General features: G+C 43.4%; 1 protein-coding gene across 1 annotated transcript in view; it reads right to left on the bottom strand.

The window, feature by feature from the left end:
* Nucleotides 1-10,681: 10,681 nt before the first annotated feature.
* Nucleotides 10,682-15,182, bottom strand: part of FAM241A (family with sequence similarity 241 member A) — a 19,030-nt gene continuing 14,529 nt past the window's right edge. The window contains exon 2 of the mRNA XM_023520865.1: nucleotides 10,682-13,167. Within this exon, the coding sequence (XP_023376633.1) occupies nucleotides 12,922-13,167 (246 nt within the window). The 3' untranslated portion in view covers nucleotides 10,682-12,921. The remainder of the gene's footprint in view (nucleotides 13,168-15,182) is intronic.

The raw sequence follows: 15,182 nt of genomic DNA, 5'->3' as shown, positions 1-15,182 counted from the left end.
CATGAAGGCTGAGGGCGGGCGACCTGGCCACTTAGGCTTCAGGACGACCGAGTCCTCCCTCATTTGTTGTTTTCCATTGTCCTGAAAGAAGGGGTGCAGGAGGGGAAATCTGCCAGCATGCCCCTTGGCGGCACACACGCGTGAAAATCTGTCCACTTTCTAGACTTTTCTCACATACGAAGCAAAAGCTACAAACCTCTGAGGGAGGGGCAGGAAACCTTTGAATCCCCAGGGCCCAGGTAGAGATCTAGTTAGTACCTCACAGGCGGTCAGATGCAGAAACCACCTGCGGCTGGAGGAGGGCGAGAAGCCCACCGCAGACCCGGCACGGGGACGGTGCTGCCGAGGGAGGGGTAGAAGCAGAAGCCGGCCGCGCGGAGAGCACGGGAAACCCCTCTGCACTGAGCTAGAGGAGGGCAGCGGGCCGCTGCGGGGCGGGGGTGCGGAAAGCCCCCCGCAGCCCGCGACTCCCGAGAGCAGTTCCTGGACCCGGGAGAGACAGGCACGGGGACAGCGGACACCCAAGCGCTGGCACTGCGCCTGCCTAAGGCTCAGGGTGGGCAAAGGGAAGCGAGAGCCCCCTCCCCACCGGGAGCTCCCGTCAGGGATCAGCAACGACGGCCCAGTGCTGCGGGAAGAGACGGATGCCGAGTGTGGGCTTCAGTTCGACCATGAATAAGTGCACTCAATGCGTGATAGCCCACGGCGATTGCAGGCATCGCTCCACTGCTTACAGAATCCACACCCAACTACATTTTGCCTAAAAGAAGCCCACGTTAAACTTGGACATAGACCAACTAAAAGAAAAAAGGTGGCACAGACATAAACCATGCATAGACACTAGAATTGATGCATGTAATTGGAGCCTTCCAATATACCTTTCTGATACTTACTGGAAAAAATACACAGAGGTCTTTGTGCATATTTAACATTTTAAATACAATGAGTATAGTGCTGTCCTATCTGCCCAGTGGCATTCCATGATCTGGCCCAGAGTATATCGATGAGTTGTGACAGTTCAAAACCTGCAAAACAACAAAACAAAGCAAAATGAGACACAGTTCCAAGCAGTTCAAGGAATAACCGATAATTTTTTTTGTAAGGAAGATACATATATTTGCTATCTTGCTTCTATTATGCTCTCTGGATGATAGTTGTTTTTTATTTTTCCTAGACTTATAGCTACTTGGAAAAATTCCTACTTTAGTACTATGTGGAGAAGCGACTGGAATACAATTTTGGCATTTTTGTTGTTGTTGAAATGAGAGCCTAGGTCCAGTTCTCAGGATAGCCTACCTGAGGCGGTGCTGGAACACTGGAACATGCCCCTTACATAGGTAGTAGGAGCTGCCACCTGCTGGCCAAACAAAATCAAGTCAACGGGCCTTTTTTCCTTTTTGAATGGGATTGAATTCATTATCAGCACCTGGTTTTCTTCGTTTAAAATGACGTGGCACCTTCTGACTCCCACAGATTTACTAGTTTTTCTGGCTTTTCCTTTGTTAGTTTTTCTAATTCCTGATTCTTTCACTTGTTCTTTTGAGCAACATCATCCTCTTCATCTCCTTTATTCAAACTCTCCCCTATTACAGCAAAAATCACATGTGACAAGATTTCTAAAAGGTAACGACTGGATACAAGATTATTTAGTATGTAAGTAGCCCCAGGTTTTGTCACATGTAAAACAGTATTTACCTTAGATTTTAGTCTCCAAAGATTAGGAATACGTTTAACTGATTTTTTTCTTTCTTTCTTCCATGAATGATTTTTTAAGTCTTAGGTTCAGCTTTAAGAAGTATCAGTTTAGAGTGAATGTACACATAGGATCTTTTACTATTTCTTTCAATCTCTGGGGTTTTCTAAGATTGAACTGCCATTATTAATTCTCCCTCAAAGTTTCTTTGTACCTGAGAATATTTTCCTTTTGGTTCACAATTATATCGTAGGAAAGTGGGATTCGATATGAGGCTTTATTGACTGGATTTAAGTATTCTTCTAAAAATCCACTTCTGAGGTTTTATTTTGTTTGTTTATTTTGTTTTGTTTTTACTTTTGCAGTGTTTTAACAAGTTGTGCACAAGTTCACATGGAAGAAAACAAGGAAAGCAGTGATGATGCTTGATGGAGAGACAGCTGCAAATCACTTGCGAGCTGGCTGCATTATCTTCTTTCAGCCCCTATCCCTAGTTCCCAGGCTATCCAGAACGCAGCGAAGCCTTACCGAGCAGGTCTGCAAACTCCGGGTTACCACGGAGGAATGGATTCGAACTTGAGAATTAAGAATTTCGGATCTGCTATAAATTCAATTTAGTTAGATTAAAATAGGCATTATTGCGGACCTGAGGGCTGAACAGGGCTGCTCTAGAAGGGGACACTCGAAGGCTTGACTTGGCCTTGGTTTGGGGTTATCCCTCTGCTTCCTGGCCGTCCGTGGTGCGGAGGTGGAAGAGCAGCAGAGATAGGGAACTTTCTGGAAAATGTTTTCAGAGTTTCCAGAATTTAAGCTTTCATTAGTGATCCCAGGTATGCACAGTTGAACACATAGCTGTATAAAAGTTAGGTTCAAAGTAATTGCCAGCGATAAAAGGTTCTCAATTAAAATAGTTTTCACTGGCTATAATCAACAGGACAAGCAATAATAAGAGTTGGAGGGGATGTGGAGAGATAGGAACCCTCATACACTGCTGGGACTGCAGCTTGGTACAGCCACTGTGGAAAGCGGTAGGGCGGTTCCTCAGAAAGCTGAGTTGACCTACCATATGATCCAGCAATGCCTCTGCTAGGCATTTACTCCAAAGAATTGAAAACCCATATCCGAAAAGATTTGCACACCGATGTTCATAGCAGCATTAGTCACAGTGGCCAGGACATGGAAGCAACCGAAGTGTCCTGTGATAGAGGATTGGATGAAGAAGCTGTGATACATATATACAATGGAATATCACGCAGACATAAGAAGAGATGAAATACTGCCATTTGCAACGACATGGATGGACCTTGAGATAATCATACTAAGCGAAATAAGCCAAACAGAAAAGGTCGAAAATCACATGATATCACATATGTGGGATATAAACCTAAAAGCAACAAATGAACAGGACAAACAGACAGAGACTCATGGACATGGACAATGGACTAGTGGTTACCAGAAGGGAGGGGGGACAGGGAAAATAAAAAAATAAAATGTTTTAAAAACTTATGTATATATAGTCTGAAAAAAATAATAAACTGGCATTTAAAAAAAATAAAAGAAAATAAAAAATAAAATAGTTGTCACTGTTGTGACCGACCTTCCCCGACATTAAGCTCACGTCCCTGAGCCAGTTAGATGTTGGAGGGCGCGGAGCCCCCACAGAGCCCTGCACCCGAGCCTTATTCTTTCTTTCCTTTTGTCATGTGCACCTCGCCAGGCTTTCCCAGCTGTGCTCAGGCCCAGCCACTCATGCAGGTTTTATAGTGGCAACTGAAAATATTCTGGAAATTTCCATCTCGAGGGCCAACACCTCATGGAAAACTTTGCAACATGTTTTATTTATTAATAGAACTCAGTTTATCAATTTTCTTAGTATGTATTTTTGCAGCACCTTTTCTATTTAATTAAATAGATTTTCCTTCAAAAAAAGCCGCTTTTCTGCTAGGCATGGAAAAGGCAGAAGATAGAGAAATTTAATGCACTGATGTATAAATTAATAGATTAAAAACAATAACCTTTTATTATTAGCGTACATGTACAGCATTGTAGAAAATTAAGCAAAAATACTCAAATAAAAATATGGCACCACTCAGAGAGCTCCACTATTAACAGCTTACTGTATCTCCTGGAAAGTGTCTACAAAAATACATAAATATAATACATACACTTAATATGTAAATATAACCACATTAATTTAAATTTAACGTCATCAGAGTCAAGATGTTTCTTAAACCTCATCTGGTAATGCGTCACCTCTTCCAGAGTTAGCTCAAACTGACCTGAGAGGCCAAGGGTCAGGGCGAACTGCAGACTGGATTCTTTCCTGTCTGTTCTGTCACCCGCTCGATGGAGTTATTCTCCATGGCTGTCACTGGGCAGGTGGAGCAGCCACCGGTCAGGAAAACGAGAGAGACAATACTGGAGATATTCAGGTAGAAATGCTTTCAAATTGTCATAAACCAGAGGATGTGTCAGCAGGAAGGAAGCAGGTGTCGCTGCCAGCAGCAGCTCTCGAAGCTCCGAACGCCTTTGCTCCAGAGGGTGCCAGACACCAGTTACTCCCCTGAGGAGGCCTCTGGCCACACGCAGGTAGAAGGCGGCCCGTGGTGGCACAGTGTGACCGGAGGCTGCAGGACCCACCCCTGCACATAGATATTGACCCAGAAAGCCACCCTGTAAAGACTTTGAAAGGTATTTCCAGCCTAGAAACCTCTCATGGGTGGACTGCATCCGAGACCAAGACCACTCTTTGGGGAGCGGGGGGTGGGTGGCTGGTGGTGTCCTAGTTTGGTGTGTCCTGACAGAACACGCAGCAGCCGTGGGCATTTCGGGACCCGTGAGCCGGCATAGCCTGCCCACCTCCGGGGCGCTTCGCAGGCACAGCCACACCTGCAGGGACCTCCAGAAGTCCAGGCATCCGTATGACTCCCAAAGACCCTCCCGCGTGTGAGCGAACCGCTTTGCATTAGGACATTTAGATTCTTATTCTTTCCCCATCCCCCTGGAAAATCATTAAACAGTAATCAAAGACTTACATGGAAAGTTACAGGTCCATAATTTGTCAGAGAAGAGTGAGTTCTTGCAAACTTTGTATGGCTGCTATAAAATCATTACAAGAAAGCAGGGTTAGAAAAAGAAGCCATTGGAAACTCACGTGGTCTGACAGCACAAATCACTACATTTATAGTAAAGGGGATCATATGTAGTTACTGACATAATTAAGTGTGCTGGTGGAATTTGTTTAATTACTTAAAAAAATAAATTTTAGCTGTGGAATAGTTTCAGATTTGTGGAAAGGTTGCGAGGATTGTACCCAGAGCCCTGCGGCCAGGGTCTCTTATCGATGCCTCACTTACCTTTGCGGTTACGGTGCAGGACATGTGCACAACCAATGAACAGCACTGATGCATTTTTATTAGAGTCCATATTTTATGCAGAATTCCTTAGTTTTCCCTAATTCTGTTCTCTGTTCCAGAACCCTGTCTGTGGCACCACGTGTCATTTCCTCGTCATGTCTCCTCAGCCTCCTCTTGTCTGGGAAAGTTTCTCAGACTTGCCTTGTTTTTGATCACCGTGGCAGTTCTGAGGAGCACCAGTTATAAATGTTCTGTAGAATGAGACTCGACTTGGGTTTATCCGATGTTTCCCCCACAATCAGCCTGGAGTTATAGCTTCTTGAGAGGAAGACCACAGATGTAAAGTGACATTGTCACCCTATCCCGTCGAGGGTACATGCTGTCAACATGACTTATGCCTGACGACGGTGGCCTTGACACCCTGGCTGAAGCAGTGATTGCCCAGCTTTCCCACCGCACAGAGGCTTCCCCGGTCTCGTCCACACGGGTCTCTTTCGAGAGGAGAAGCCCACTCACGGGGCGGGGAGCCGCCTCCACTGTCCTGAGGGGCAGCGCTGTGCACATTGTTTGGAGCTCTTCTCTGCATGATTTATCTATTCTCCATTAATTTAGGGAATCGTTTGTTTATACTGGGATGAACTCATGGATATTTACTTTATACTTTGAGTTACAATCCAGTACTACTTTACACGTCCTCTTGCTCGAGTTTGTTCCTGCTTGGGTCACCGGGAGCTTCAAGTTGGCCCTTATACTGTGTGTGTGTGTGTGTGTGTGTGTGTGTGTGTGTGTGTGTGTGTGTTGTGTGATTTTTGCACTTCTTACTTACTAGAACTACGAGATGTCCCGCATGCATCCAGAGTGTTCCCTGCCAGCCCTAGAATCAGCCATTTCTCCAGGGAGCCTGCGTCCCCTTCCTTACGTATGGTGTGCCGCTACAGCTGGGCATCGCTGCTTCCAGATTTCCTCACCTTGGAAATACATGAGTGCATACTGTGAGGGAAGAAATATTTTCCCTCTGCTCTTCCAGTCTCCACAGCTAGGCCTACGACATAAAGTGGTAATAGATTAAGAGGAAAGATGGTGCGCGCATTCATTAAAATTTAATATTACATGTACAGGAGCGCGACGGGAAAAAGCGAATACCCTCCCCCCAAGTCAGTGAGGTCTGAGTACTTACGTACCACCCTAACGGGGCCAGGGGGTGGGGAGCAGGCAATCTGGGCGACTGCACGATTTTTAGGAGATGAATGGGCTCCTAGAAGAACAGATGGGAGGCGTGAGGACTCGTGACATCTGTCTGGGTGTGGCATCGACTTCTTGTCTCCTCGCCTGCGATGCGAGTCAACGTCCTGGTCGATGAGAGTCCCAGCGAAGGGACTTGTGTCCACCGAGTTCCTTTTGGAGCATCTGTCCTTAGGCAGATGAGAGGAGTCCAGAGAAGGCCTCTCCCTGCGTTTGCTGTTTTACGAGGGCCAACAGCTGAAAGGAAATAAAATCGACGCACCAACGCGGCGTACTTGGCGGCGGCGTGGCCCGAACCCTTTCAGCTGACCCCTGGGACCTACACGCGTCTATACGAACTTCCGTAGTTATTTACCTGTATCTCTAGTCGGGTAACCTGAGTTCATACTGACGTTCCTTGCTCCGTATTTCCATTACAAAGTTGGCAGCAGATGGCGTCCGCTGTTCCATTTCAGTCTTGCTACGACTACACGGCAGATCTAAGAAGCCCCGCCCAGCCCCGAGGCCTCCTCTGCGGACTAAACACGGCTCTTCTGGGGACGACGCCCTGGTGGAACCCGGAGAGCAGTGGACATTCGAGGACACAGAGGAGTCGGACGGGCGGACAGATCCCTGCCAGCTGGTGACGGCGACAGGGAAACGCAGTCTGGCTGTCCTTTGGGGACCTGCTAGTGCCGTCTCTCCTGGTAGGAACATTTCTTACAGTCACTGATGGAGAGCAGTGACTCAGTTGCTCGACGGCCAGTGTGACTGGCAGTTTGTCTTAATGTGGCAGAGATGAAGCAGTAGCACCTCGCACTTATAAGTGACATCAGTAAAGCACCTATAATTAAAACGAGCATTAAAGTTTAGGTCTTTCTGTGTCTAAATCTTTTCGCGTTGCAAAAATAATGTCTGCTTTGTTAGCGAAGGCTCTTGCGAGCCAGACTGGTGGGAAAAAGCCCGCCTCATCGACTTGGGTGTCAGTGACAAGTAGGGGAGGGAAGTCGTAAGGCACGTCCATCAGGATGGAGCCAGCTGTGACTGACAGCCAGGTATGGCGCTTTTAAGAAATGGGTCTCAAAGGGTGCAAAAGGGAGAAATGCCCGAGGAGAGCTGGTTTTGCCAACATCAGCTCTATCTGTGCATCTTATAAAAATATCTGAACACAAAACTGACGGCGAAGGAAAATGTGTGAGAACCAGTTTTGAAATGCACTAGGAGATGGCACTAAAGATACACCGTAGCCTATCATTCCAGCTCGTACGGTCAACAGCTGATGTGACAAACTTTCACTTTTCAGGTAGAGAGAACGAGTGGAAAGAAAAGGAATATGAAAGAGGACCCCAGGATGGAGCAGTGTAATTGAAGACTTGCTATAATAAAGATTAACTAAGATCATAATACGTTTTAGCATGTTTTCACAGATTAAAAGGTAAGACTTTATGAAGGTATTAATAATATTCTTTTAATCACTACACACTGATGATCTTTACTGGCTTGTAGAATCTGCCTGTATACAGAACGTATCCACGTGTACTGGCACGTGTGGTGTTGTTTTACGTGAGAGCACTGGTGAATGACTATATTTATTTTGGTGTAACATTTTTAGTACGTGTTGAAAACATAACATCATGCAACATAAACCAACAGATTAGTCTGAAATTTTACTCTGGAATCAAAGCAAGATACTGTTTGTGATTTTACACACATAACATAATACTCTTGGCCTATACAATGGAGTAAAACTTAGAAAAGTATTTTCACAATCAACTTCATTTTGCAAATTGCTCAGATCCAGAGCAGAACTGTGCACGCGCTGGCGAGCGTGGCTCTGCACTTGTCTGCCAAGGTGAAGGAGCGCCCCGGGACATCACGCTCCTCTGTGCGACGTGGCTGCACAGAGCACGTTCCTGTTCAGCTTGTTAGGTCCTTCGTTCCTTGTTTTTATGATCATTTTGATTCACGAAACACTAATAGATGAAATTAATGAGACTTCACAAAGATTTCAGTCAAGGAATTGGGAATCACGGCGTCGTAATTGAATTTCCTTGTATTTATCTTTTGGCAACAAGGAAATAATCATATATTTTAAGGCTCTCAGTGTATGAGCTTCCCATGGATCGTGAAGAATGTCCTCTCTAAAGTGTGAATGTTTATACTTAATTATAACAACTAGCGTTTAGTGAAAGCTTGCTACATATAAGGCACTGAAGTAACACATGCAATGACATGCTCAGGCCTAACGATGACCCGGTTTTAGAGATGAGGGTCTGGGGTATGAGTTACACAAATTGTATGATTAGTAAATGGCAGAACCAAGTCTTAAATTCAGATCTGACATAAAGAGATCATTTTATCTGAAAATTTGTTTATACATTGTTCTAATATTTTCCTGTAACCAAAGGGAGAAATCACACCAAACACTGTTCTAGTTTTGGTGTGTAATGGGCTCGGGGCCATTGTTTTGCTTGATCATGCCCACTCCTAATGTTCCAGAGATAAAGTAGCAGCCTAAAATGCCTCTTAAGGGCCTCCAAATGTCCTGGAGACTGGAGAAAGCCCTTTTTAAGAGCCTACTGAATCACCGAATCTGGCTGCTGGTTCTTTTGTGCTAAAGGCAAACAAGGAAGTCGTGACTGGGGCCAAATCTCCAAGTCACGAGTCAGTTGCACTAGCGTATCGGGGGTGGAGAGGGAGTAAAGGTTTTTTTCCAAACGAGTTCTGCTCTGTCATTGAAATTGTTCTTTTAAACATGCTCCAAAAGTTTGAAGATTCAAACTGCTTTGGAACTAGGGAAATGGGGCAGAAAGCACAGACTTGACCACTTGGGGGCTTGGACCTATCCAGCCCCCAAGACACTCCCGAGACGGTTTGTCTTGTCTGCTGAGGCCCTGAGGGGCTCGTTCATTCAGGAAGGCCTCGTAGACCTATGAAGGAGTAAGGACGTTATCGTAATGGCATCAGGAAGCCACCAAAAAAATTTAGGCCAAGGTCAGAGTCATGTTTTAGAAAGATTATTCTGACTATAAAGTAGAAAAATGAAGGGAGGGAGACCAAAGTCTGAGAGGAGGCTGGTGGGGACGAAGTTAGTGAGGCCGTAAGTGCAGAGAGTGGGAAGGGCAAAGACAGGACCTGGTGATCAGGTACATGTGGGCCGGACAGGACAGGACTAGGTCATCTGCTGAGATTGGAAACATAAGGAGAAGGTTTGGGGGAAGGGTGCTCTGTCTTTTCTTTGGACACTGAATTTCAGGGGGTAGGGGAAAGCAAGCACACGTGCTGGGCAAGCAGCGGGATGTGCGGATCTGGTGTCCTGGTCAGTGCTGGGCTGGAGAAGCAGCCTGCAGCGTGGCTCATATGGAAAGCCACTAACGCCATGGCAGTGGTGACACCGCACGGTGATGTGCTGTGATGAGATCGGGCTGTTGGAAGGAACCCCAGGAATACCAACAGCTAAGGGCTGGGCACCCCGAATCCAGCAATAATCTCGAAACCATGATTGGTCTCCTTGGCCAGTACTAACAGGTATGAAAGTCTAATTTCTCTCCTTTTCCTTCACCTTGTAAAGCCGTAAATTGGCGATGAAAACATTTTAAATAGCCAGAAATCCATCAATACTTGTAAAATAGGTTAAGGTATAACTCTAAGCCGCCCACACAGCCCTGGCTGCTCAGTGCCCAGCTGTGCCTGCGCCGAGCTAGCTTCGCCCCGGCCCCCGACTCTCGCCGTAACCCTCTCCCCCGGCTCTGTAACTGTCTCCTTTTCCCCGACATCCGGACAGTCTTTACTGGGTTTGCAGCTCAGTGACAGCTCAGAGAGCTTTGCTCTGATTAAAACATGTGCTTTAACAGAGAGGTTGGTCAGAAGACGATCCTGGTCTACTACTGTCACTTGGAGATCCACACCCAGTTTTGGGCAGGTCGATGGGGATTTGCCTCAGCATCTCCTCTTACATCTGTAGGAGCAGAAATGGGGTTGTGGCCTCTACAGAGGCCTATCAGTGGTGAGTTGATAAATGTAACTGGCTTGCCAGGGAAAAGGAGCTCAGATCTGCTGTGTTTGCCAATTTTTACAATGCAAACACTCCCCTCAAGGCAACTGCAAGCTACTGACTCGATGTCACCAAGGGCGGGGTGGAGACAACATGTCCACAGTTGGCTCAGGCTAGCCAGCACGAGCACACTGCTAGACCCAGAATGATCTGACTGGTGGCCAGGCATGGGACAATGCCTTCTGTATGACAGCTTAAGACACGAGAGGACTGAATTCTACAATATACTGAGCTTTTACTTTAAGGAAAATGGATTTATTCATCTGTAGGCAGTTCATTCATAGATCTTGACCTTTTTCGTTTTCAGCAGAGGGCTGCTGGTATGAGTGATAGTTACATTAAGAATCTAATAACATAGTTTGTAACTTTTATATCTTTATTTATAAGCAGTAAGTGTCTAAAATTGGTTTGTTTCTGAGACTGAAATGATTGAGAATCATTTTAAATCTAATTTCTTACAATACGGACCAATGAAGTTACCAGTTTCTTTTTGTTTTAGGGTATAGCAGCATAATCTGCATTCTAATGTATTTCATGAAAGAAAATATTTCACTTCCATCGAATAAGCAAAGTTTTTTCCCAGTCAAAGGAGACAATTTGATAGTATGCTGCTCTAACCAATAATACATAACGGAAGAATAACGGCGGATGTCTTGTCTCTGTATGCGATTTAGTATGCACCCTATCAGCAGTGCAGGTGCACGGTGCGACGGAGTGCTAAATAATCACTATCAAAACTTACTTTAAAAATATTTTCAACACTATGCACTGGTGGAACCAGAGCTGTTATTATGCACATTATATCTTTTTTACATTCTAAAGGGAAATTAAAATTCCCAATAGCATTAGAAAAGAATGTACTTTTAAGTATTTAATGCGGATATACAAAATCTCATGACTTCTATTAAAAACCTTGAAATTCTACTGTGCACAAATGAAGACACCTTTTGAAATGACATGCACTTATGCTGAGATCATAAAGGTTACTATAAAAATATTGCAAACCCAATAAAAACACAATGATATGGTACAAAGTCTTTTTTTAAGTAAAACTTTAAACGGTCTGCATTTATACAAATGCACAATACTTTTCAGTGCCCTCTGGCATTTTTGTTCAGGATTAACTGATTTTAGAAATCTAAGTTGAACATTTTACATTTTTTAAAATCAGTTTTTTGCTGCAGAATGGAAGACACTGACAGCTTGTAGAATAATACATTTTTAAAACAGGATCGGGTAAAAACTTTACAAAGTGGAACAGTAAACATTTTATATGCTTTAGTTACTGCCCTGCCAAAGATTAAAATGCCTCATTTTCCTCTGATTTAACTTGACTTTCTAGATAATTGTCTCAACTACCTCTCCTTTGTCTATATAGAAAGTTTCTGAGATGCAAGCGTAAAGATTTTAAGTTCTCTAGCAAAATTCAAAATATCAGTAAGCCATTTTCCATGTTCAAAGTGTATTTAAAGAAATACTTATTTCCATATAAAACCCCCAAAGTGCTGAATCAAGACACATTAATAACATGGCTGCCCAAACACTGCCCTGGCTTCAGCCGTAGAAGGTTACTCTCACGACTGGCTGTTAAGTCCCAAACGTGAGCGTTTGCCTTTCCACTGCCATAGTGTGCTTTCTCATACAGAGATCAAAGAAAATGCGTTCACTTGCTTTTCTTAAAAGAATGGTAAAGTATTTCAGGTAAATCAAGTTTCTTGGGGAAAAAAATTATGCCAAGATAAGAAATGGATTTTTAAAATCTTAGAATAATTGCTATAAAAGAACTATAAAATTTAAATTTCTGGGAAAAAAAATACACTTAAAATCTCTCTCTAGGAAAAAATATGCAACTTGTTAGATACAAAAGAATATTGCATCGCCATGGGGGTCAGCCAACTATGGACCTGGCCACAGAAAGTAATTAGCACCCAAAATGTCTAAAACTTCAAATGATATACTAAAGTGATTCCAGGCCCAAGCCAAATCATAAAAGTTACATTTCACTTGGGAAGTTTCTCCAGTGATAAATAAATCCCTTTCAATCTTCAGATGTGCTTGCTGTTCTGATTTCCAACAAAATATTTACATCGTGTATAGTAATTATCATTTACATAGATTAAGGCTGAGCAGGGCTGATAGAAATCCAAATTATTTCCCAAATTTGCTGAGGGTGGGCGAGGAGCAATTCTCCAATTAAAATTTATTTTTGGCTCCCTGTTTCATCCTTTTTCTTCTAAAATGTTTTATTGGGGCTATTTACAAGACCTATATTGCCTGATTTGAATTCCATATCCTGTTATTTTCCCTGCTCACTTTTTGATGGTTGTACTTAAGATTTGGCATGGGAATAGGGGTGTTTAAAAGTGGGCACAGATCACGGTAGTAAAATAAGTTTTGCATAAACTACAAAATGTGTATTCAACCCTGTTATGATCAAGAGTTGAGTTCAATTTTAAACAACATCCACTTATAAATTTTATTACAAAATAGCACACAATTTGAAAAAAGGCAAACTTTTCAGCTTTCATGTAGTGAAATATGTAACTTTGCCGATTACATATATGGCTACCAAATGCAAACAGCTCATGGGCCACATTTCATTGTTGCACATAAATAATGACAAGGCAAAGGACGGCTACTAGTCCAAGGGCTTGCAGGCCAAGAAACCACAGCATAAGCCAGAAGAAAATGACTATCACGGGCTCCACAGTTCGTTCTCCAAAATACATCCTCGAGAAGCCCATGTTGATGAGGCTTTTGTTCAGTTCACCAAAAAGTGTCCCCATCTTTTTGTAGTCATCTCCGAGAGGCTCGCCGGTGTGGTTTTGTGATTCTTCGACATCCTTAAAAAAAAGAAGAAGGAGGAGGAGGAGGAGAAGAAGAAAAGAAAGAAAGAAAGAAAAAAAGAAACAAGACAGACATAAACATAAATGTAGAAATAGGTGAAGGTCTTTAAGAAAAACAGCTATCTCATAGTTCTGTATCTTTCAAAGACAGTTCTTTATACCACATCATCTTTGTTAAAATAATTGGTTTAGGTCCTTTCTCCGCATTAGTCCCTAATCCTTCAGGAGTAATGATTCAAATAATAATTATGTATTGAACATCTCCTTGTTCGTAGTAGATGCAAGACGGAAAATTACCCATATGTAAAAAAAAACGAAAGCTTTAGGTGTGAGGTCTCACATAACAAATATTAAGTTCCCGTGATGCAGTCTAGGCCAAAGTTAATTATCTTAAAAAGAAAAAAACCACTTGCCGCAAAGAGCCAAGGGACTGGAGGGTTTGAGGCACGCTTTCAACACATGGATCACACTTAGACCCCTTCAGCAGAAACCAAGTCCTGATCATTTCAGTCATCAATAAATAACCAAACATTTTCCTTTTAAAAATGTCTTATTTTCTATTCTACGTATATAGGTTAAAATCCATATTTAAGGAAAGAGTGAAAAACATTGTTTTTACTTGTAATAGTCAGACAAAATGATTTTCAAGATGACTTTAAGGTGGTTTTTCCCCATACGACAGTAATTTACATAGAGCACAGGGTATCATTGGTGAACAGTGGAAAATGAGATTCAATGGGGCATCATCATCAAGTCTGTAAGTTTAAACTAGAATTGTATATATATAAATTTTGGATTGTCATTTCTTAAAAAAAAAAAAAAGGGTAGAAAAACAAAACGTTGTGGAGAATCGAAGGAGTCAAATCCAGGCGCCAACGTTCAGATCAAGTGACCTTGAGCAAATCACTTCACTTTCCCGAGTTCGGCTTCCTACTCCGCAAAATGAACTTACACAATGTCTTTTGACACTGATAATTTCCTCTTAAATTATAATTTACTTGTTAACATTCCTCATTTTAGATTTAATCTCTAAATTACTTTTCCTTCACTGATATGTTGTGATTGAGTCAGTTTTGTTTTTCAGCCTCCCAGACTTTTATGTGTCCCGTGATAATATACCGCATTAAAAGAGCACAACGATGTCCTGTTCTCTCCTGAGGGGAGCCCGTCTTTTCTTCAGGGCAGAATTGGAAGGGCCCCTGACCCAGGATGCTCCCTCCCCTCAACCCCACTGCCCCTCCAGTGGCTGCCATCATTGGCATTGTTTCTGGACTCTCTTCATTTTTTTATTGAAGTTTTATTTTCTTTTACACTTTCCAATTTTTTAAAATCTATGCACATATTGACTTTGGGGGTTTCTGTTATCGAAGCTTTTTAAGACTTTTTTCTAGTATTTTTGTGGTTTTGCTACAAAGAAAGTACCCTGATCTGCATGGTTTTCTCTGAAGATGTATTTTCACATTTTCTACAAACTGCTTGTGGGTTTTTCAAGGGAAGAAGTAGGTGTTGCAACACTTAAGTCAAAATAGGAAATCAGTTAACTGGTAGAGGCCAGGTAGGCGGCCGCAATGATCACTCTCAGCCGCTGGGAAAGCTGCTCGCACTGAGCCTGAAGGGGAGGACCCAGTGAGGGCTGTTCTGGGCGGGCTGTGGCTGCTGTCGCTGTCGCTTCTTTTAATATGAAAAATGTCAAGCATACACAAAATTAGAGAAAGCAGTGCATAGAACATACATGCACCTATCAACCAGATTCAATAATCACGAAAATTTTGCCACCTGACTGCCGTGCTTCTTCATCTGGGCAATCGAAAGGAGAGGGCAGGAGGAATAGCACTGGAATAGTGCCCCAAAATGGCAAATCTGCAAGATGAGGTTTTGTGGAAACATCGGTGGCATCAGCAATGAACTGGGCGGGGGCCCAAACGCTGCGGAAGACACGGAAGAGCGCGGGAAAGGAGGCCGAACCAGCGAGAAGCGGCGGATCTCAGCGCCGCGGGCCCCGCGTCCGGGCG

The sequence above is a fragment of the Pteropus vampyrus genome, unplaced genomic scaffold (genome assembly GCF_000151845.1).
Source record: "Pteropus vampyrus isolate Shadow unplaced genomic scaffold, Pvam_2.0 Scaffold282, whole genome shotgun sequence".
Classification (NCBI taxonomy): domain Eukaryota; kingdom Metazoa; phylum Chordata; class Mammalia; order Chiroptera; family Pteropodidae; genus Pteropus; species Pteropus vampyrus.
The sequence above is the reverse complement of the archived record's forward strand: the minus strand, read 5'-3'. Positions and strand labels throughout refer to the sequence as shown.